This window comes from Elephas maximus, chromosome 6 (assembly GCF_024166365.1).
Source record: "Elephas maximus indicus isolate mEleMax1 chromosome 6, mEleMax1 primary haplotype, whole genome shotgun sequence".
Taxonomy (NCBI): domain Eukaryota; kingdom Metazoa; phylum Chordata; class Mammalia; order Proboscidea; family Elephantidae; genus Elephas; species Elephas maximus.
The window spans coordinates 34,023,702-34,048,498 of NC_064824.1; the positions used below are offsets into that span (position 1 = coordinate 34,023,702).

General features: G+C 36.2%; 1 protein-coding gene across 1 annotated transcript in view; it reads left to right on the plus strand.

Annotated features, from left to right (window-relative positions):
• The window catches only part of SPOPL (speckle type BTB/POZ protein like), a 72,315-nt gene that overhangs the window by 27,851 nt on the left and 19,667 nt on the right, over nucleotides 1–24,797 (plus strand). Inside the window, exons 2-5 of the mRNA XM_049889255.1 lie at nucleotides 17,377–17,505; nucleotides 17,686–17,807; nucleotides 18,091–18,242; nucleotides 19,753–19,880. Of these exons, the coding sequence (XP_049745212.1) occupies nucleotides 17,428–17,505; nucleotides 17,686–17,807; nucleotides 18,091–18,242; nucleotides 19,753–19,880 (480 nt within the window). The 5' untranslated portion in view covers nucleotides 17,377–17,427. The remainder of the gene's footprint in view (nucleotides 1–17,376; nucleotides 17,506–17,685; nucleotides 17,808–18,090; nucleotides 18,243–19,752; nucleotides 19,881–24,797) is intronic.

Sequence of the window (24,797 nt, forward strand, 5' to 3'; positions counted from 1 at the left end):
ATTGGATGAGTTGAACAAAATCTTAACCTTTTTAACTAGAAATCTTGGATTTAAGTTCTGACTTGCTGAGTTGTTGTTTTGTACCCTCTGAGGAATTGACTCGATGGCACTGGGTTGGGACCTTAGGTAGGTCACATTGCTTTTTTTGTGTTTCAGTTTCCCTGTTTGTGTAATAGAAGTAACTACTTCACAGAGTTGTTTAGAGGATCAAATGAGGTAATGTATGTAAGAGTAATTTCAAATTCCAAAGTGTGAAGTAAAGTCTTATGAATTATTATATCAATAATTGCAATAAATTTGGTTAATTCTATGTTAGAGGCATTCATTATAAAAATGCTTAGGTAACTAGAAAATAATTCATTTTATTGAGAAAAATGGTATAGGGCCACAAGATGGTTAGTGAAAGCTTTAGAAAAGAGGTGACATTTAAGATGGACAGATTAAAGTACAGTGTTGATGCTTAAAGAAGAGATAAAGTTAAATTATCTAGATAACTTTGTTAATAGAAATAGCTTATTCCCACATGAACTAGATAAAAGTGTGCTACTACTATTTATAAATTAGAGCTGAAATTAAATTGACTTTAAAATTTTTATCAGCAATTCATATAATGCATATATTTCCATGAAATTTCACCCATAATACTTTACAAAAGCAAATTCTGCATAGGTAATTTTTTATTTTTTGTGTCTTAAGAGCTTTAAGCCACTGCGGAAATTTGCTAAACTTTGTAGGCCTGTACCCAGGTTAGTTTACTTTTAGGGGCGATAGTGAATTTAAAGGTAATGCTTCGGCGTTAAGGGTATCTGGTTGATTCTTTTTATCATGTTTTTTGCTGCATATACATACATGCATACATACATACATACAACCACATTTGGTTTTGAAATTTTTACAAAATTAGAAATTTTTACTAAAAAAAGGCCAGGTCAGGTTTTTTGCAGTTTTCTTAAGCACATTCAAAGTTACAGTAGATTTTACATGAAGAACTCAGAGAGATCTAGTTCAAATCATGAGGACAAGGGCTGTCTTTCATTTATCCGTAGCCCCCCCCACCAAATAACTTGAACTGATGAGTGAATAAGAGACTAAGTGAATGAGAGATAAGAAGGGAGAGGTCATACAAATTGGCCATAGTAAGTGGCCTTCTGACTGCTAGCCTGGCCCCATTTTAGTCCACCATACTGTTTGTATATTATTATAATTTAAATTTTTATAAGGTTTAATGATCATAGCTATAAACCATGCTGCTAATTAAATAAAGCTGATTTTTAACAATCACAATACTGTCTTTATAACATTTATGGAAATTGTGTCCTTTTAAAAAGTAAAGTATTCTGTATATTTAGGGCTATGGCTATTAACATAACTACAGATAGGCACATACTTTTCTTGTTGTGCTTTGTATATAAGTTATTACATAAGTAGTAAGACAGCAGTTGGACTTAATAGCAACTAGCATGACATATAAATGTAGTTGTTTGGAAATGGTGATTTTTAAAATGATTTCAAAAGATCTGGCATGTCCTTCCTATGTTACGCTGTAGGAAAAACAATCAGGTCCTGGAGTGACCTGTCATCGATTTTTTTAAGAAGTTACAGTGTGAGGAAATTATTTGGTGATGTTGAATGAGTTTTAGACTATATTTTATGAATCTTTCTGTATTAACTTATGGTAGAACAGGAAAAGACTTAGTCACTCTTGCCTACAACCCCTTGTATAACAAGAGGTTCAGGGAGTGATGTGCCAAAGGGCGCATGGCCTGATACCTAAAATGGCTGGAAATAGAAACCAGGTCTCTGAATACGTAGATCTCAGTGTTTTCTTCCATGCTACCCTTGCCAAGGAAAGTAACATAATTATGCCTATATGTAGATATTGTTAAATGATTTCTTAAAATCTTTTCTTTGAAAATATGTTAGAACAACAAATACAGTGAATTTGTAGAGTTATCTGTGTACACAGAGGTTGACATTTTGGTTTGTTTTTAGGGGAACCTTGGTGTTAGGTGCCAAGTCAACAGTAAGCAGATCTTTTAAGTAATTACATCTCTGCTTGTACTGATGGCTTTTAGGAATCATCTAATAGAAAATGGGTTGGTTTTAAAATGCCTGGAAGTTTTTTTGCCTAATTTTGTAACCCCAAACAAAAACCAGTTTCCATATATATATATATATATGTATATAACTACCTAGTTACTTTATTGTTAGAGGATGTGGTGGGTTTCAAAAGAGATTTATGTTCCATAAAACTAAGAGCCTTGAGCAAAGAAGATGAAACTGGCCAGCCCCTCAGGATAGTACCCAGGTAGAATGGGAGGCAGTTTCCGGGTGGTGCAAACAGCTAACATGCCCGACCGCTAACTGAAAGGTTGGAAGCTCTAGCTCACCCAGAGGTGCCTTAGAAGAAAGGCCTCATGATCTACTTCCCAAGTATCAATCATGGAAAACCTTTTGGAGCAAGTTCTGCGTGGCATCGCCATGAGTTGGGGTCAACTCCATAGCAACTGGTTTTTAAATTGGGAGACTTTGCCAGGGGGAAGACAAATGAAGGATAACTGGCCAGGGGTGATTTGGTTTTTCTATCAAATGATAATAGCTTCCTGGTTCGGCCCTCAAACTAGATCAGTGGTTCTCAGCGTGAGGTCCCTAGACCAGCAGTGGCAGCATCACTGGAGACCTTCTTAGAAATGCAGATTATTGGCCTCAACGTAGACCCAGCATTCTGTTTTAACAAGCTCTCCAGGTGATTCTAATGCACACCTGCGTTTGAGAATCACTGCCCTAGAGAAATATAAACCTTTAAGAATAGTGTTTGAGGACTGCCTTGTAATCATTTGGAGGCTGGGACTATTAGGTGGAATTATATGAAACTGCCAATATACTCCTGTATTTGACCCACAAAAACGCTTATGTCATATAGTTTGACCTGATAAAAATTGGAAAAAAAAAAAAAAAACTTGTAAAATTTGAAGGAAAGTCTCCTTTTACTTTGGGGCAGAGAGCTTAAGCTGTTTCACATAGGCCTCAATGTTACCAGGTGGAAACCCCAGGTTCTTACTTGGCGTGACTCGTATTGGCCAATAAATGTGAGAACAAGGTGGGAGAACAGGAAAGCCATCTTTATTTCGTTGTACAAGGAAATGGAGTCATTCGGAGCTGCTGTTGCCAAGACTGCTCACCAAGGGCAGTCAGGCAGGTTACTTTTAAAGGGGTTTACAAGTAGGGGGTTCATACCAGTTAAGTCTGCAACATTCTTAATACATTACACAGGTGCAACGGGACCTACATATAACCTCCAAGAAAAGCAGGATTCGAATCCAAAGCTGGAGTCTGGGAGGCAGCATAGAATTTTTCAGTACAGCACTGTAAGGAAGGAAGCCAGGTAAAGAATACAGCACTGTGGGGGCTCTGCCTTACTCTTATTTCTTTTTGGACATTGGTCATTCCAGGCCAGTGTCCATTTTGAACTATAGCCCGGCTTGGAATTGTTTGGCATATTTTTGAGGAAGGGCAAATATTGGACCTAGGCATTTCATTGTGGCTGCTGACTTCTTGTTGGTTTATAACTGTTTACTAAATATTAAAAGAAAAATAGTGGCTTTTATGAAAATTATGACATAATGTGTGTTTGCTATCTAATATTAGGCAAAAACACAAGAGGAAATGCTAACCTAAATCTTAAAGGGAATCAGGCATTTTTCTTGATGTTGACTATACCTCCATGTAATTTATTAAATAAAATTTTTTGGAATAAAATTTTTTAGCACTTTATGAAATTTTTCTTTGTGGCTTTCCATGAAGTTTCAGAGTTGTCAGGAGTTTATTCTATAGGTCGTGGTGAAGCAATACTTAAGTTGTTTAACCAAAGATCTTAAAGTAACAACTTTGGCTTTTTTTTTCTTTCTTTCTAAGAGCCATGCGGCTTGGTTTTCGGTTCAGGGATCTTATTCTAATGAGAGGCCAAACCTCTGCCTTTGAGGCAGATTACACAAAGACTAAATTAACCCTTCAGCTCAGAAATTAAAGAAAATTTTGTTATCTTAACAGCAATAACCCAATTCTTTGTTTTATATTTTATTTAACAGTAAAGCTCTTAAAATTTTCAAATTAAACCATTAAATTTTAGTCAGACAGATAAAACTTTTGACTATATCAAATAAAGTTGTTTTTTTTTTCCAACTTCTTAAATGTTGTGTTTGTTGCGTATCTCTTAGAGTGCATCCTTTTAAATGGCAAACATAAACACACTCATTAGCAGACCCAAATACACACATACATGTACCCTTTCTCTTGTGCCATAAAAAGCAGAAGTATTTAAGCTTAAATTATGACAAATATCTGTTAATTCAGTTTAGCATCAATAAAAAAATAAGTTACCCAAAAAACCAAACCCAGTGCCCTCGAGTCAATTCTGACTCATAGCGACCCTATAGGACAGAGCAGAACTGCGCCATAGAGTTTCTAAGGAGTGCCTGGCGGATTCAAACTGCCGACCCTTGGTTAGCAGCCGTAGCACTTAACCACTATGCCACCAGGGTTTCCTAAGTTACTTAAAAAAAAAAAAAAAAGTTGCTTAAAAGGTCTTAGAAATTATTTTAAGCCTGTATACGATAAAACATAACTGTTATTGAAAGTCTATTTAAACATTCTAAGTTTTCATTCAACTTTTACTATTTCTCATATTTTTCCAGTCTAGTTTTAGCCCTTAAAGATTTTATCAACTAGCTTTGGACATCAGAAAGTCTCTGCTCAACTGCCCAATTCATTGATATGAATATAACCTTAAGTGTCTGGTGAGGGTTGAAAACATTTTCCCAGGCCATTTCAGGTGTGTCTCATTGTGATTTCTTTCTTTTTTTCTGTTGGCATCTTAAAGTTCCCCTACCATAGAGAGAACTTGTTTACAGTTCTTTTATGATTGGGATCCACCCAATTTCTGGTAACTGTAGTAAAATAGCAATATTTCTTCTTTTTGTCTTAAAGGGTCTCCATCTAGTTGGAAAGGGGCTTTCAAAAGCTTCACTGGAGCTATATGACCTTGGAGACTGGGGGCTGGAGAACCCTAATGCTGCCCTACTCTATTTTTTTTGACTCATGGTAGAAGGCAAGATTAGGTCATTCTGATTTATTTACATGTGTTTAAATTGATCTAGGCATTTGGAAAGGCTGTCTACACGGTAAATACCAAAGCTCTTGAGCAATTTTGTAAATGAATCCAAAAGATAACTAATTTCTTTTTGTTTTATTATTCTCTTAGAAAGCAGTTTTGCTTTTTCCTTATCACAACCTTTTATCTACCCAGTAAATTCCAAAGCCCTTCAGCAATTTTTTTCAGGCTTTTCTTCTTTTTTGTACTCTGGAACTGTTTTACTTTAAAACAAAATTATCCTTTTTCTTTAAATAAAACACATTTCAATAATATCTAGCTTAAATTTTTTTTTAAGTTAGAGAGGCTTTGCTTTTATGATTGACTTAAACATAAAGTTTTTCAATGTAGCTACGAAAAATCTAAATCATCACAGAAATCACAGAGACACAAGACAGTTACCCTTGAATGAGGAAAGAACTGAGGTTCTAAGAGAGCCTTAGAAAAAAACAGCAATTCTCAGCCATAGCCTCCAACCTGAGACAAGACAGAGAACAGACTCAATGCTGTAGACTGGAAGTAAGCTCTCAGAACAGAAGAAGACAGAAAGATCACATAAACTTGTCGAACAATACCACACAAACCAAGGGTATGGGGATTCTGGTTTCTTAAAAGTGTATATAAACAGTTTTTGGTAAGACTGACTCAATTCAACAGAAATAACAGGTTTTAGATAAAACTTAATAACTTGCTAGAGTGTCGAAGGAATATTATTGTGATTCTTTATGGAGAAACTATCATAAAACAGTTAGGAAGTTACCACTTCTCCCTGCGATCTGGCAGAACAGAGGACTGTTTTCCAGGTTTTCTCTGAGCCACAAACTGAAACCTAACAAGGAATGCCATGGGGTTTGGACAGTGTTTTGCTTAGACCAGTGTGTACCTTCATTGTGTGAAAGTTGGCTTGTGGGTGGCAGGCAGCCTAGTGCTCTAGCCTGTCTCACCTACCAGCTTATCCTGTCACGGGAGTCTTTAACACTCATGATGAGCGCTGGTGACCACTCTAATGGCATTTACTGAGAGACCCATGCCCGAATTTTTGCGGCTTATAGTGGCTCAGAGCTCTTTGAAAGTAGAATTACCTCTTTAATGTTTCAAATGCCCAAATCCAGAACTAAACTACAGTTCACCAAGAGCTACTGGATATTACTCTTAAACGATCAAGCAGAAATCTAAGAAAGAGTCTCCTTAATGAAACAACTCGTTTTCCAAACAAATATGCCAAAGAAAACTTGAGAAAAGAACAAAAAGAAGGAGCAGAGGCTCGTTTTCCGAGAGCACTAACCCCTTCCGTGTCGAAGGGAAGTAGAGTGCGAATCCTTGGGTCCAGAAGATAGGACCTATCTCTTTGCTGGCTTCTGCTCCACAGTCCAGGTCTCCTCGAGGTCGACCTGATTCATGGTTTTAGAATCCCTGCAGCAACTGCACCATTAACTCTTGCAGGGTGAAAACACCAGAGTTCAGTAAAGCCAAAAGAAAGGTTTTATTTGGCATATATTTAAAGAGGCAAAAGTAGGAAAGGGACAGGCATGCTGCCAGAGCCATGCTTGTCCGAGTTTCTGTTCTCATTTCTTAAGGATGCATCTTAGCAGGCCACATTCTGGGATTCCTTGAACGTTCCCTATTCTCTAGATACACACTCACACAACCTAATCCGGTGCACCAACTTAACAGGTACCTGAGCCTTTTATGCCCTCAGCGGTCAATTCCTCCCAATTCTTGGGACTCTTCTAAGGCCTTAACCCAGGAATTACCCTGTTACTTAACAAATAACCTCAGATTCCTAATGCCCTCAGATGGTCAATTTCTCCCACTTCTTGGGACTCTTCTAGGGCCTTACCTAGGCACTTACCAAACAAACCAGGTGGTTTTCATGTCTCTCACAGCCATCGTTGGGTCCCAGGGAAGGTGGGCTTCCAGAGCTGTTTCAAGGTCTCCAGGAGAAATCTCCTGGTGGTGCCAGAGATCGGGGCCATTCTGTTTTCCTGTCCACCTCAGGAATGGAACAGATGGCTCCTAGCTGGCTCACCAGAAATGTTACCAGGTGGAAACCTCAGGTTCTTACTAGGCATGACTTGTATTGGCCAATAACTGAGACACCAAGGTGTTGGAGCAGGAAAGGCACCTTTATTTTGTTGCACAAGGAAATGGAGCCAGTCAGAGCTGCTGCTAAAGCTTACTTTTTTAAAGGGGTTTACCAGTAGGGGATTCATACAAGTTCGGTCAGCAACATTCTCAATCATACTACACAGGTGCAATGGTGTTTAAGTATAACTTCTAAGTAAAAGCGGAATTCAAATGCAAAGCTGAGGAGGGGAGGAGGGGTCCAGCAAAGGAAAGGATTTTTTCAATACTGTAGGGGAGGAAGCCAGGTAAAGAATACAGCACCGTGGGGGCTCTTTCTCATTAATAGCCAAAGTAGGAAGATGTGAAGAGGTAAGTAGATTATAAGGTATGTGAAGGTATTTGCTCAGCTCCTTATGCATCCTTTTATTTGTTTTATACTTAGGTCTTGCGTAAATTCATCACTACCACCCTTGATTCCCCTAGCTCTTTTACTTTCCGCTTATATAGGACTGTAGATAGCCAGGAAGGAGGAATATTCTTCCTGTCTCTACCCAGTTTTTTTCTTGGGGTTCAGAATGTTGCCATTGCTGTAGTCTTCAACACCCCTTGTTGCTACTCCTCTAAGATTTTTCTCAGTAGCAGCTGTGCCTGAATATGCTGCTACTAAATCTAACCACTCTACTGAGAGTCACATCTTTTTCTAATTTGAAGAGGAAACTTTCTATTTACAACAGATTTCAGTCAACTTTAGGTAAACTTGTTTAAGCCTATTTTCATGTCTAGGCCAGAAATAATTCCCTCAGGCCATCTAATAACACCCCTCCCCCCCTTTTTCCCCTTTAAACAAACACCAAACATCGTGCTAGACTTTGTGATAGACATGAGTAAAACTCCGTCTCCGTAAAGGTAATAGTTTAGGTAGGAACACAAACAAGTACATAAAACTCTAGAAAAAGACAGGGAACAAAAGGGGGTGGTAGTGGTGGTAGGAGTATTTAATGTGAGTTGATTATGGCAATCAGGAACCAATTCCAGTTTTCTAAATTGGCATATTGTGGTATGTACAGCCTTTTTTTTTTTTCTTTTTATAATATTTAAAAAAAAAAAAAAACACAGAACTGAAAGCAGGCACAGTTTACAGTGAGAAAGTGGAACTGGGAGTGGGAAGGTAAATTGTCCTGTGTGTGGTTTCTATTATAGTGTTCTTTTTTATTTATTAGCTTTAGACAGTATTACCCACCTGTATGTAAGATAAGTCTTGTTCCTCCTCTTACCCCCATCTCCCAGTTATTTTCAGTTGTTAATTTGACATCATCAAACAGTGATACGTATATATAATTTGTAAATAAACATATGCATACTGAGGTCATATGTTCAAATATGTTTTTAGCCCTAAAGGTTTGCCATGCAAAAAAAGCTTGGAGTCCATTGGGTTCAGAATACCCTGTTGAGTAATACTGAATATACAGTAGTAAACTTTTCGAGTTTTTGCATATATCAAAACGTCCTTTATTCTGCCATCCTTGAATGTCTGAGCATGGAATTCTAAGTTCAGATTTTTTTCCACTCAAAAACTTTGAAAGCATCGTTCCATTGTCTTAGAGAATCCAGCTCTCAGTCTGACTTATACTTTTGTAGATAATGTGGGAAATTTTAGAACTTCTCATGTCTTTTTTTTTTTTTTTTGAGTTCTGAAGTTTTATCAGGATGTCTCTAGCTATAGATCTTTTTTTAGTAATCATTCTTGGTGCTTGTCGAGACCTGTCTGTGAGCTGTGTCTTTTCTTGAGATCATGAAAATAATCTATTTTTTTCCTCTTTTATATATTTTTACTCTATTGTTCCTGCTTTTACTCCATTCAGAAGCACTTATTAGATGACCATTAGAACTTTTCAATCTGTCTTCCTGGTCCATAACTTCTCATATTTTCCCTACCCAAATAACTTATCCTGAAAGATTACCTGTGAAGTTTTTCTGGGTGTGTCTGTTCCAGCACTCTGTGCTAAACGTAAACACGTATTATTTCATGCTATCCATTCTCGAATCATAGGAGATGTGTCGTACTACAATTACTTAACAAAGTAAAAGCTCAGTATCAGTAAGGCCCAATGACTCACATTGGTCTCACTATAGAACTGTGCTGTAGTTTGTGGTCTTCCTATAATCTTGTGTGCTTCCTGCAGAATCCAACTCAGGCACTGTCTTAGTTATCTAGTGCTGCTATAACAGAAATACCACAAATGGATGGCTTCAACAAACAGAAGTTTATTCTTACAGTCTAGTAGGCTAGAAGTTTGAATTCAGGGTGTAAACTCCAGGAGAAGCCTTTCTCTTTTGACTCTGGAGGGATGTCCTTGTCATCAATTTTCCCCTGGTCTAGGAGCTTCTCTGCCAGGAACCTTGAGTCCAAAGGATGCGCTGTGCTCCCAGCAGTGCTTTTTTTGGTGATATGAGGTCCCCTTGTCTCTCTGCTCACTTCTCTTATATCTCAAAACAGATTGGCTCAAGTCACAACCCAATCTGGTAGATTGAGTCCTGCCTCATTAATATAACTTCTGCTAATCCACCTCATCAACATCATAGAGATAGGATTTATAACGCTTAGGGAAATCACATCTGTTGACAAAATGTTGGACAGTTACACAATACTGGGGATTATGGCCCAGCCAAGTTGACAGATATTTTGGGGGGACACAATCCATGACAGGCACCATATTCAGGACATCTAGTATACGATTTATTTTTTCTTTAATATTTTCTTTTATTTTTTGTTGTTGAGAATTTACACAGCAAAAACATACCAATTCAAGTTGCTAGTACATTTCAGTGACATTGATTACATTCTTTGAGTTGTCCAACCATCCTCAGCCTCCTTTTCTGAGTTGTTCCTCCTCCATTTACATAAACTCACTGTCCCCAGAGTTCTGTCTGATCTTTTGAGTTGCTGTTGTCAATTTGATTCCATATAGATAGGTCTTAAAAGAGCATAGTATAATGCTCAAGGCAGACATTCCTTACTAGTTAAGCTAAACTGTTGTTTGGCTTTAAGGAGACTTCAGGAGATATTTTTAGTTTAAAGTTTAAAGAATATCTTAGGGCCATAGTTTCAGGGTTTCATCCATCTTCCATGGCTCCAGAAAATGTGGATTCCGTGAGAATTTGAAATTCTATTCTGCATTGCCCCGCTTTTGATCAGGTTTCTTCTGTAGAATCTTTGATGGTAGCTGGGCACCATCCAATTCTTCTGGTTGCATGGCAAAGGAGGCAGTTGTTCATGGAAGCAATTAGCCATACATTCCATATCTTCCTCCTAATCCTGACTCTCTTTCCTCTGTTATTCCAGACAAATAGAGACTAATTGTAATGTCTTGGATGGCTACTTGCAAGCTTTTAAGACCCCAGGCACTACGTAGCAAACTAGGAGGTAGAACAGAAGCACTGAACGTGTGGGTTCTCCAATGAAACTATGACCTATACCTCTAAACCAAGGAGCCAAATCCCATGAGGTGTTTGGTTATACACAAGCTTCAGCAACTCTGTTTTGTGTGTGTGTGTTGTTTATTTTATTTTACTTTATTTTTGGTCTTTTTGTAAATGTATCATACAACTTTTGAAAATTCGGCTTTTTACAGGTGTACATCATATTGACAGCAATTATATTAATCAGCTGTGCAACTCAACCCTTAGTCAATGTGATTTTTTCATCACTGTAAACCAAAACTCAGTACTCCATAAGCAGTTACCTCCCCTTTTCCCCCTCCCTCCCACCCCAGGTAACCACTAATAAACTTTGGTCTCTGTACATTTGCCTTTTCTTTTTATATGAGTGAGTCATACAATATTTGTCCTTTTGTGATTGACTTCTTTCACTCACATAGTGTCATCAAGCTCCATCCATATTGTACCATGTATCAAGACTCCATGTCTCTTTCTGGCTGAGTGGTATCTTGTTTATTCAGCCACTGATGGGCGTTCAGGTTCTTTGCACCTTTAGGCTATTGTGAATAGTGCTGCAGTGAACACTGGTGTACAAGTCTGATTGAATCTCTGCTTTCAAGTCTTTTGAGTATATACCTAGGAGTAGAATTGCTGGGTCATATGACCCTGGTGGCATAGTGGTTCAGAGCTATGGCTGCTAACCAAGAGATCAGCAGTTCAAATCTACCAGGTGCTCCTTGGAAACCCTATGGGGCAGCTCTACTCTGTCTTATAGAGTGGCTAGGAGTCAGTGGGTTTGTTTTGTTTTCTTTTTTTTTTATGGAAGTTCTATTTTTAGTTTTTTGAGGAACCACCACACTGTCTTCCGCAACGGCTGTATCATTTAGCATTTCTACCAGCAATAGATAGGGGTTCTGATTTCCCCACATCCTCACCAACGTTTGTTATTTTGTTTTTTTTAATCTTAGACATCCTGTTGTTAGGTGCCATTGAGTCGGTTCCAACTCACGGCACCCCTATACACAACAGAACAAAACACTGTGTGGTCCTCCACCATCCTCACAATTGTTGTTATGCTTAAGGCTATCCTTGTGGCCACTGTGTTGGGAGTCCCCTTCTTTTTCGCTGACCGTGTGTTGGGAGTCCTCCTCTTTTTCGCCGACCTTCTACTTCACCAATAGACATCCTACTGGGAATAAAGTGGTATCTCATCGTTGTTTTGATTTGCATCTGAATGGCTAATGATGTTGAGCATGTTTTCATGTGTTTGGTAGCCATTTGAATGTGCTCTTTGATGAAATGTCTATTCGAGTCCTTTGCCCGTTTTATGATTGGGTTATTTGTCTTTTTGTTAAGTGGTCAAAGTTTTATATGTATCTTTGTTACTAAATTCTTACTGGATATATGGTTTCCAAAGATACTTTCCCAGTCAGTAGCTTGTCTTTTGATTTTTTTTTTTTTTTTGATAAAATCTTTTGATGAACAAAGGTTTTTAATTTTTATGAAGTCCTGTTTATTTTGTCTTTGCTGGTTGTGCTTTTGTTATATTAGATAATCCATTGTTAAAGGCAGGGCCTGACAGCATTGCCCCTGCATTTTCTTCTAAAAATTTTGTAGTTTTCACATAACCCATTTTGAATTTGTTTTTGTGTATGGCATGAGGCATGGATCCTCTTTGACTTTTGTGCATGTGGAAATTCAGTTTTCCCAATACCATTTATTGAAGAGACTCTCCTTTCCCCATAGATTGCCTTGACACCCTTGTCAAAAATCAGTTGACTGTAGATGTATGAGTTTATTTCTGGGCTCTCAATTCTTTTCTGTTGGTCTGTATTTCTGTTGTTATACCAGGACCAAGCTGTTTTGATTAGCTGTGTAATATGGTTTAAAATCAGGAAGTGTGAGTCCCCTTACTTTGTTCTTCTCTTTCAACCAGTAAATGATTCTCACTGTTCCTGTTAAAGTCTTAGGAATACTACTGAGCATTATATGTTGTCTCATATTAACTCATTTTCCTTTCATTACACAGCCATCATATATATAAAATTGTTTTGATACCTCAACAGCATTTTCATTTGTAACTTCATGAAGCACTTAAGAGGACTTTTACCATAAATATGATAGTATTTCTTAGTTCTAGAGTGATTTACATTTTGTTAACTAAGAGTTAAACAAGAATGCAATATAATTAACACCACAGGTGATTAAGCTGCCTCCTAGAAGACTTGAACTGATTACAGATAACAGTACAAAAGAGGTACCTTGTAAACATGTTAGCCACATTTTATAGTTGGGTAAGATTTTGATGATATCCTCCAGACAATGTGATTTTCAAAAACTTTACCATGCTGGGTAATCACATATTTCTTTGGCTTGGAAGCTTGATAGCTAACACACCAAGAATAAAGCACAATTGGAGGCAATTGTTAAAGAACCTTAATTGTTTTTCTTTTGAGTCATAAAAATAATCAGTGAGTACTTTATTCTCTAATAGTGGCTAATTTAAACTCAAAGATTATAGGAGAAACTTTATAATTACTTGCATTACTTTTAAGTCAACTTACTTGTATTATTGAACCTAAATTGTCTCTCTTCTAGTGTTTAGTGATACCATGTCTTTTTAAACCATTTTGCCAATCTCTACCTTTTTTTTTTTTTTTTTGCCGATTCTACCTTTTAGTTGGAGAGTTTAATCTGTTATATTTGTGGGTTTTGAAAGCAACTGAAGGCAGTAACTTAAGTCTTTTGCAACTACTTAAGAACAGCACCTACTTTTTTATATGTTGTTGTTAGCTATCATCAATTCTTCCCCCAACTCATGGTGACCCTATGCACAAGGTACTGGACTGTTGTGATTTATAAGGTTTTCATTGGCTGACTTTTCAGAATTAGATCGCTAGGCCTTTTAACCTAGCCTGACTTAGTCTGGAAGCCCCGCTGAAACATATTGAACATCAGAGCAACATGGTGGCCACCACTGCACTAGTACATTGGGAATCGAACCTGGGTCTCCTGCGTAGAAGAGGAGAATTCTATCCCTGAACCACCACTGCAGTGAATAATTCTTGTTAAAGAGACAGTATGCAATGCCCCTAAAATGAATTGTGTATTCACTTTTCTTAAGGCACTATTTTCTTCCGTCATTTATTTCCTCTATTCTTGCTGTTGTTTAATAAGGAATAATTACTCTTTTTCATCCCTCCTTTAATGCTGATTGAAACTTTTAAGGGCTCCTAATAGAATATTTCCAATGTTATCCTAACTTTCTTGCCTGACTATCTTGCTGATTTCCCAGCTCAATGTGGTACATCACTGAAAAGGGAAGTTACATACAGAATCTGATCATAAAGGGTTAATTTTTGAAATTACTCTCCATTTGAAGTATTTTTTGATTACTTAATTGGAATTAAATTTACCTACGCAACACAAAATTACTCTTTCTAGTCTCCCCCATCTTTAGTATTTGGCATTGCCGCCCTTCCAGTTGCTGCCCTCCCATCACAAATTCTGTTGATTCTAAAATATTTTCTTCAATCCTTGGGACCACTTTCTCCATTTCCACTGTCGTACCATATTAGTCTGTCACCATGTTTTCTTGCCAGACTACTCCAATAACCTCCTAACTTGTTATCCTGGTTTTATTCTTCCCCATCCTCTGTTGCCATTCTCTGGAAGGCTGTCAATCGATCTTACTACAATCAAAATTACGCCATTGTTTTCCTATTCAAAATTCTCAGTAACTTCAAGCATACTGAACTCCTTTTTCCTCTTGAAATTATTTCACATTCTTCCCTGCCTTAGGGACTTTACTGTTCTTACTCTTCCCTTCTTTACAGACCTTCCCTTGACTCTGCTCTGCCTTTTTCTCATCTTTTAGTTCTCAACTCAGGCATCAACCTTTCAGGGAAACTGTTATCCAAGTGAAGAATTTTTAGCTTTTGCATAGCAGTTGTTTTAAGTTGCCATCACATTGATTCCTACTCCTGGTGACCCCATGTGTTACAGAGTAGAACTGTTCCATAGGGTTTTCTTGTCTGTAATCTTAATGGAAGCAAATCACCAGGCTTTTTCTTCTACTGTACCACTGCCAGCCTTTAGGTTAGCAGTCAAGTGTGTACTGTTTGTGCCTCCTAGGAGCTCTGGTGGTGCAGGTTAAGAGCTCGGCTGCTTACCAAGAGGTTGACAGTTCAAATCCACCAGCCACTCCTTGGAAGCTCTGTGGGGCAGTTCTACTCTATCCTATAGGGTTGCTGTGAGTTGGCAATGGGTTTTTGGTTTTTAGGGACCTTTTGTGTTTTTTTTGTGTAGCAGTTACTCCCGGTCTTATTTCTCTTATTTTCTTTTAGCTTTATCTGTTAACTTTTTAAAAAATAGAAGTTTGTGTTTTTTCACTAACATGTTTCCTGAGCTTGAAGAATATATTGCAGATAAAAACCTACTTAATAAATACTTGTGGATGGATGAATTGTAGTTAATTTGGCAGGTATTCTTCCTTTCAGCCAAGTCTTACATAAGTTGGTGATTTTATTTACAACACCTGGCTTCTGATTCGAATCAACTGTTTTTTGGTTATAAGGCTCAGAGGAACGTCTCCCTTTCACGTACATACGTATTCCAAAGTTCAGTCCTTGGCACGCTTGAAGTCTTGCCTCAAGAAAAACTCTTGTTATTTCATAGTTTTATATAATATTTTATTCAGTTGATTAATTTTGTCATGATGTTTTAGAGCTATCTTTGACATATCCATTCAGTTTTAAAACATATTATGGATTTGTTGTACGTGTTCCCACCCACTGCCGTCGAGTCGATTCAGACTCATAGTGACCCTATAGGACAAAATGGAACTGCTCCATAGGGTTTCCAAGGCTGTAAATCTTTACAGAAGCAGACTGCTGCATCTTTCTCTCGTGGAGCGGGCTGGTGGATTCGAACCACTGACCTCTCGTTTACCAGCCGAGTTCTTAACCACCGTGCTACCAGGGCTTCTCATACATGTTCAGTGGTAATAGAAGTCAGAACTTCTCCATTATGGAGATTTTGTTTTTCCTTTTGACACATCTGTCTTTGACTGGAAAATACCTTGAATGTTTTCATCCTCCCTGCCAAATAGTTATGGGGATGGTATACGTGTCCCGCACATCTGGAAATGTATTTTTGCTGCTTCAGACATGAGGAACAAATGATAAGGTAGAATCCTTGTGCTAATTCTCTTTTCTCTTAGAACTTAATAGTAATGATCCTGTTTTCTTCAGGCTTTTAGTGGTGAGTAGAAAGATGGGCCGTATATACTTGTAGGGATTTTTTTTTTCCCTCTTTCATTTTGTATTTCACAGAAATATATCTGAGTGATGATCTCTTGTTATGATTGGTTATTGTGGCTCTCATTCAGACTGTCACCCAGGCTTTTTATTCAACTCAGGAAATACACCTTCTTTTATCTTTGATTATAAATGCACTTTTCCATTTGTTTTGGCTCCTTTTGGAGCAGTCATCTGATGAGTAGCTCTGATTTTGGTCTCTGTATTCTATATCTGTAATGATCTCTTTTGTGTTTCTTTATCATTTTTCTCTGCTTCTGGGAGAACTTTATGCTGCTTTAATTTTTGTTCCAGTGATGAATGTGTCCCTTATTTCTAATGCAAATTTTTAATATGCTTCTTTATTCTTAGCTTTTTTATACCTTTTCTAACTCTGTTTATTTCTGTGTATCATTCAGACAACTTTCTGTAATCTTTGTTTTCTCATCTTGCACTATTGTTTCATAGAGTATAGTCACAGAGGAAATTTTTCTTCTGTATTTTGGATAAGGTTCTCTCCTTTGCCTAGTAGTCCTCGCCCCCCCCACCCCATGGGACTCATGTGTTTTTCTTCTTCCAGTAGTTATTCTTAAAATGAAAAGAGGGTTCTCCAGACTTGAGTTATGTTAGAATATGATCTGAAAACTCCCTGCTCCTGCAAAGTACACTACTTACGTAGCTCTTTCTGATTTTGCCTTTTTTTTTTTTTAAATAGACTTCCCTGGTTGCAAAGCATCATCATCTAGTCACTAATGCCCTGGTCATGTTATGAGGAATTAACTGTGTGTCCACGTGGATGTAGTACAAGAACAGCTTACTGGAAGGAAATTTATAGTTCATCTCTGTAGGAAGCACTCTGATAGGGATGAAGTCTTATCAGAGAATCTGTTTGTCTGAAGTAAAGGTAGATTCTTGTGGAAATCTGTATTATTATTCTCACAGAGTGTCGCCCAGTCTATGTTTTCGTTGGTGAGAAGTTCTGGGGTCTTGATATATGAATAATTATATTTTGTAATTTTCAGGGCTTCTGGTTTTCATGAATATGTCAGTGAAAAGGTGAGGGAAGGTGAATCAGTATCATCATTTGCTGTCATTAAGTTTCCAGGTTGCTTTGTAATTTTGTGTTTATGATCATACCATTAACCTATATGTTATATAAGATTTGTAATACTTTGGAAAATATGCCTTGGCAATATAATTTCTTATCTACAAATACTAATTTTTGTTACTCAGATTTCAGGCATTATATGTCACAAAGGCTAATGATTGTATTTCTTAAAAATTATTAAAATTTTAAATCCTCAGTTGTTCCTTTATAATCTAATTTGAGGAAAGTAATTGTTTTGTGACTATTTAAATACTTTGTCCATCTTGGTTCATTCAGTTAAACTTTTTGATCAGTAAAGGGAACTTCTTTTTTTATAGGTAAAGTACTCAGATACTGCATAAATCCTAAAAGACTGCAATAAAGTGGCAATGTCTCGGGAACCCACCCCACCTCTACCTGGAGACATGTCTGCTGGTCCTATAGCAGAAAGCTGGTGTTATACACAGGTACATGCTGTTAAAAATGCCTTACTTTTTTATATGTCACTTACAACTTTTATGCTTTTTTGAGAATTATTGTCAAACTCGTGGCATAGTTATTAGAAATGCTAGAAAAATAGATTATAGGATGTGACCAGTTAGAAAACATAAAAGTCATCATTAAATATGGTTTTCTGAATTTCTTAGGTTAAAGTGGTAAAGTTTTCCTACATGTGGACCATTAATAACTTCAGTTTTTGTCGAGAGGAAATGGGTGAGGTGTTAAAAAGTTCAACATTTTCATCTGGCCCAAATGACAAAATGAAATGGTAAGATTTTTACTTGTTTCTATGTTTGTTATTTGTTTTTGATGTTCTTCTCATCCGCTACTTTATGTTTTTGTCGTTGTTCCTGAGTGGATATTAACTTAATTTTATATTTGTTTGGTAGTAAGCTCCTAGTAGTATAGAGAATTGTAAAGAATTGTGGGTGTATTGATTGCTGGGAGTACTCTTTGTGATACTATTTAATGAATGATTTCACTATTGCCTCTCTTATTTTAAACGCTTCAAGTATTATATTCCTCCATGTGAGCCTGTTGTTTTATTTTAGGTGCCTGAGGGTAAACCCAAAGGGATTAGATGATGAAAGTAAAGACTACTTGTCCTTGTATTTGCTTTTAGTCAGCTGCCCAAAAAGTGAAGTTCGAGCAAAATTCAAATTTTCCCTTCTGAATGCTAAAAGGGAAGAAACAAAAGCAATGGGTAAGTGATTTGCAAACTGAGTGAAGAAGTCTCTGTGTAACTATGTTATGTGACTTCTGCACTTTACCAAGAAAATCGGGGCTTTTTTTTTTTTTGACCAAAGTTTGCTTAATTTAAAGCATTTAATTTGGCCAATATTTAATTAGTTTTAAATGCCAGTGTGGAGATGTAGTTGTTTTACTAAATCCTGGACTTCACAAGACCTATACAAATAATTTGAAATGATATTAAAATTTAATTCTTCCATGCCCTCAAATGACATTCACTTGTCACTTGGAAAAAATAACTGCTGTTAGGGCAAGGTGCCTTGTTCAATGCTTGGCATATAATAGGTGTTCAAGAAATATTTCTCTTCTTGCTATTTTTGCCAGGTAATAAAATCTGAAGGGTAATGCGAAAGGAGATAAAATATCCTGATGTTTTGTCGATAGAATTTTTTTGAGCAGTGGACAAAATACTGACTGAAAGGCAGTCACAGGGCCTATTAAATTCAGTCCAAGATGCACATATATAGCCAGCTGAAATGATGTAACCTGGAACTTCATAAAAGAAGAGCAATGTATAGGGAAATCATAAACTGCCACATTAAATTTTATGTTTTCTAGAAGTGAATCACAGAAACAAGTAACTTTTTATCACAGAAAACCTACTCTGCATACTCATTTTCAAAATAATATCTTTTATTGCCAAAGTAATACTTATTTTCACACTGTCTCACCTTTAAGATAAGGAAGTGTGTCAGAATTAGACTTATTACTAGTTTTCCACCTCCATTTTATTATTTGTGTGATAGATAATGAATACTTTCTGTAGATTATTTTATTTCAGAGTATACAGTTGTTATGCAACATGTTAGGCATTTGTGACATTCACTTTAGTTAGTTATTAAATCCTTTACAAAATTATACTAAAAGTGTAATTTGGACTTTTATGAAAATTTTTGGAAGGATTAAGAGATTATATCCAGAGACATAAGAATGCTTTTTCACCACTTAATGGGTCTTTCTGTAGTCCATTGAAACTTAAATCATTGGCATGAGTGTCCTAGGAAAGCTTAAAGAGGGTACCTTAGTGATTTCAGATATCCATTTTTCAAGGGAGAAGCAGGAAATGAAAGGTATAGATGTAATAGAGTTCTGATATGAGATGATGACCAGTATGCCGGTGCCGGTGTTTTTGATCATACTTCATTGTCTTCTAGGACCTAGATTGTTAAGAAAGATCCCTTCCTTCTCCATGAGATTTGATGTGGTTTTTATCTCTTTAGAGATCCAGAAATCTAAAATTGAGCTCATTGATGATGGCCAAAATTTGAGTGGTTATGTGGAGTGATCTGGTGCTACCCAACTTGACTTTGATAACCTTTCGTTTAGCACACATATCTATAATTTTTATGATGGATGTATTGGCCAAGCCCTATTTTTGCGCATTTTTTTTAACTGTGTTGTTATTAAGAAAGATGCTTCTTGAATACTTGATTTATTTAAACTTCTATTCTGTTTTCCACCAGAAAGCCAAAGAGCATATCGATTTGTGCAAGGGAAGGACTGGGGTTTTAAAAAATTCATTAGAAGGGATTTTTTGCTTGATGAAGCTAATGGTCTTTTACCAGATGACAAGCTTACATTATTTTGTGAGGTGGGTACATTTTTTCATTTAAGGAACTCCATGGTTAACTTTAGTGATTTAGCAAAAGTATTAACTGGAATAATATTAGGTATAATTTAAAAATTGATTGGTATGTGAATAAGATTACATTTGTAAATACTTGACTAGAAAGAGCTAACTAGATTGTGTCTTATAGATCAATATAGTAGTCCAGTTGGAAATTGGTTACTGAAAAAATTGTCATATCTACTATGAATCGTAAATGCAGTCATACTGTTGTTATGTGCTGTCGAGCCAATTCTGACTCATAGCTACCTATAGGACAGAGTAGAACTTCTCCTAGGGTATTGTAGGCTGTAATCACTATTGGAGCAGATTGCTAGGTCTTCTCTCCTGTGGAGCAGCTGAGGGGTTCAAGCCACCAACCTTTTGGTTAGCAGCCAAGTGTTTAACATTGCGCCAGCAGGGCTCCTGCTGTTATGTATTAAATACTCCTTCCTTTTGAAAAGACTACGAATGTGCATATCTTTATGAAAATTTCCAAATTTCTTCTACATTCTGAATAACTAACATATAGTCAATATTTTTGTCATAATCAGATTGATCATATTAAGAATTTTTACTGAAAGTTTAGCAGTTTGAATCTGTATGTGAACAGTAATGAAAACTACCTGAGAAGGATTGGGGAAGCTTTTTGTTAATTCAAATAATTAGATTAATTTAATCAAATGTTAGTATTCTAAGAAATAAGAAGCCCACATGGCACAGTGGTTAAAGCACTCGACTGCTAACTGAAAGGTCGGTGGTTCGAACCCACCAGCTATTCTGCAGGAGGAAGATGTGGCAGTATGCTTCCATAAAGATGACAGCTTTGTAAACCCTATGGGGCAGTTCTGCTTTGTCCTATAGAATCGCTGTAACACGGCAACGGGTTTTTGTTTTTTATTCTAATCAGTAGTTGCTCAAGTTTTTAAGATACGCCTGTGTCGGTTGACAGATTTATGAGGTGTATTTATATGTGCAAAACATTGTATTTTGCCCTATTGGATAATTTACATTTAAGATTTTTCTTAATTTAAAGTTTTGATTTTCTTCTGTCATTAGTATCATGAAGGAGTTTTATCTATACGAATTTCTGAGATTCATCTTTGCAATGATTCAAAGATTATTTTATTACCAATACAGTTTGTAGAGAATATGTAGTAGTAACAGAGTTTTAGTGAAATGTTGAAAGCAGTGGAAGAGGTTATGATCCAGTAAACTCCATGTTAGGTTTCAAAAGGTTATTGTGGACAGACGAGTGTCTTGGAAGCATGATGATTTCCTTAACTGCTACTTAGGTAGCTTTAATCTCTTTATAGGAAGTGTGTAAAATTTTCCTGGCAAGATTACAACTTAATTGTATGTCATTATTCTGTGTCAGAATAATAATTGAAATATGGCTCTAGAGATTACGTAGTGCAAATAGAGTGCATCTTATTTTCACATAGACAAGTTAAATGAACTGTATGATGAATTTGTTATGAATAAAATTATTTGGCTGATAAACCATATACAAGTGTCTTGAATAGGACTTAACCATTAAATGGTTTGAGGGGAAGGGACTGTTGAAGCATTTGTTGCCAACAGACAAATACTCTAAGTAGTATTCTAAATAAATACAGTTTACTACAGTTTATGCGGTTTTAAATTTTTAGCATCCTTAATTAGAAACTCCCTGAATTTTAGCAGTTATCTTAAATTTCTAAGTGTTAATTTTTAAAAATCATGTAATGTTAGAATTTAAAGGACCTTAAAGGCTATTTGTAGACCCTGGTGGCGTAGTGGTTAAGAGCTACAGCTGCTAACCAACAGGTCGGTAGTTAAATCCACCAGGCACTCCTTGGAAACTCTAGGGGGCAGTTCTACTCTGTCCTGTGGGGTCACTATGTCGGTATCGACTCAATGGCAGTGGGTTTTGGTTTTTTTAACGGCTATTTAATATTTAACCCAGTTTAAAGAAAACTAAATGCAGCAAAAGTCATTTGGGAGTGAACATCTTTAGGAAGTATTCCTTTTTTTAGACTTGAAATAGTGTTTACAGCTATTTTCCTTAGCATATGTTATTGGAACCTAGATGACTAAGAAATTCAGAATTAAGGCTGAAATTAAGTTTAAGATCCTTTTTTTTCATATATATTTTTTAAGTGTGCTTGGTATCCATATGCTAGATTGTACGTGCTAATGGCCCTAATAAGATAACCCATCACGACAAACGATTTTAAGTTGGGATTGATCAGATTCCGTTTTGAATCCTGAAACATGCATCTTTTTCCTGCTGTACGTATTTATACTTTGGGCACCATATTTAGCAGAGTTGGGCTAAAAGCACTTTTAACAAAGATTCCTCGTGCCCTCCATCATTTCTTCCACCACTCTCATGGATGCCCCTTCCTTCTGCAGCGTCTCCTGCACTGCTTGCAGAAGAGGAGGAAGCGTTGCACTGAGCCTACCTAAAGAACTGCCTCCTCCCCCTCCCCTGCAAGTGGTGCTGTAGACAGGTAAGGCAGTTTGGTGCTCCCCTTTCTGTGCAAGAACTAGCTAAATCTTGCAAGTTCCATACAGTGTCTCAGATGGCCAGAGGTAAACAGATTGCTAGTACTGTAAACAGCTCTGCCCTCTCTCCCACAAAGTGATGTAGAAAACAGAAATTGAGGAATAAGCAGGGAAAAAAAAAACAAAACATTTAGATTAAATCAGCTTTTGAAGTCAAATAGATTTTAAATACTCTCCTAGTCTGCAGACCCGTACCATTTCATGATATATAGAAACAATACATATGCATGGATAAAATATATATAATGTGTTTTTTATAAAGTTAAATAAGCTAATTCATTTTTAAGCATGCATCTTTTTTTCCATCTTATTTTTTCTGTTGCTAAGATAGCCTTTCTGTTTTAAAATACTTGTGATAGTAGATGATGCTTTATTCACTAAAAGGCTCTTTCTTCGCAAAATGAAAAGATGACAACCGTTTGTATAATCTAAATTTTTAAGAATTATTACTTAGGAAATTCAAAATGTGTAGGACCCATTATTCTAGAAAATAATGAAGTTGGACTGTGAAAAGCTCCTCACTTTGGAGGCAGTGTGGGGAGGGGAGTGAGAGGTTAGGTAGTTGATTAAAAAATAGAACGGAGAAATTGTAGTACTGTGCAACTTCGGGAATTCCCAGCTTTCAGAACCAGTTTAAAGAATTCAGATTTTTAAAAATGGGAACCTTAGCTCCACACCAGAGGAAACCCAGATTTTTTTTTTTTTTTTTTTAATGAAAGAAAAGCAAATTTAACCTCAGGAAAGAATGTCAGCCTTTTTTCTGAATTTTTCATTCTAGGTTCATTCAAACAGAGATGTTTGTTACCTGTATTATTTAAATATATAGTAGAGAAAACTAAATTTTTACCTTAATCTAAGACTGAATTTTTTCTTAATCATAGGTATCAAGAATTTCTTTTATATTGATTTTTAATTAGATAATTAATTTCTACTATAAATAGTCCCTTGGATACTCTTTGGTGTCTGAAATGTTAATTATGTGTCTTGGTTAAAATTTATGGTTGCATATGTAGATGTATATGTCAGTAACGTGAAGCCTTTTGAACTATGATTGCTTATACAAAATGCATATTTAGCATTATCAGTATCTATATCTGATGTCTAATTTTTTTATCCTTTTATTTCTTCTATCACTTGATTTTTGCCAAATTTTCATGTTAAATATTTTTTTTTACTTAAAGAATTTAAGAAATTCTTTCCTAAATTAAATACAGAATCACATTTTTTAATTCCACTGCTTGCTTTATTTATGCAACTGATTAAACAGATCCAGTTCCTGTTCTCTAGCAATTTCAAGAGCAGTGCTTGACGTTAACAAATAAGTACTGTATGTAATAAAAAGCAGATCCTAACTGAACCCTGAATATCAACACCAGTGTTTTTGATTTGTTTATCATTAGGTTATAATGTATGATTGCCCTACTTTAATGTATGATAAAGTAGGGCAATTAGGTAAGGATTAATGAAGCTTGTTTCTGTTTTGTAGTTATTAAAATTTTAGAAACAACTTGATTAAAAACTTAATAGGATAGGAGAAGCTTTATTGGTAGATTTGTTGATGTACACAATATCTTAGTTCCCAAATTTAGAAAAATATTTCAGAAGATTGTTGTAACAAATGCTTTCTGAACCATAACTGTATTAAAGTAATATAATTAATTTTAAAAATATATCCAAAGAAGTATGGTGTAGCACAAAAATCTAACCAAACCTGTTGCCGTCGAGTCGATTCCGACTCATAGCGACCCTATAGAACAGAGTAGAATTGCCCCCACAGGGTTTGCAAGGAGCAGCCAGTGGATTTGAACTGCCAACCTTTTGGTTAGCAGCTGTAGCTCTTAAGTGCTGTGCCACCAGGGCTAGTACAAGTAACCCTAAAAAGGAATGTGATTTAGGGTACTTTATTTACATTCTCTTGATCTCACTTTGACCTTTTTGTAAAATAAGGTAATTGTATTAGATGATTTCTGTACACATAAAATTCTAAAAGGTTAGTATCCAGGTTGGGGGGAGAAAGGTGGTTAATGAAAATAGCCTCCGAAAAATACGGATTTTCCAGTTTTTCTATAGAAATGTTCATTAATTCATATAAGGTACATGTTTGTACATTGAGGTGAATGAGGACTTCTGAGACTTAATATTCTCTAGGCATTTTCCACTGGAACGTTATTGTACTTTATGTGTTAGCATAGGATTTGCTCTAATTTATCACTTTTAATTTGTATTTTGTACGTAGCTAACTGTATTTTACATATATGTTCTTATTTAAACTTACCTTCATTGAATAAAAACCTTATGAAAGTTTTTTTTTTTTTTTTTAAACATTTTGTTGTACTTTAGGTGAAAGTTTAC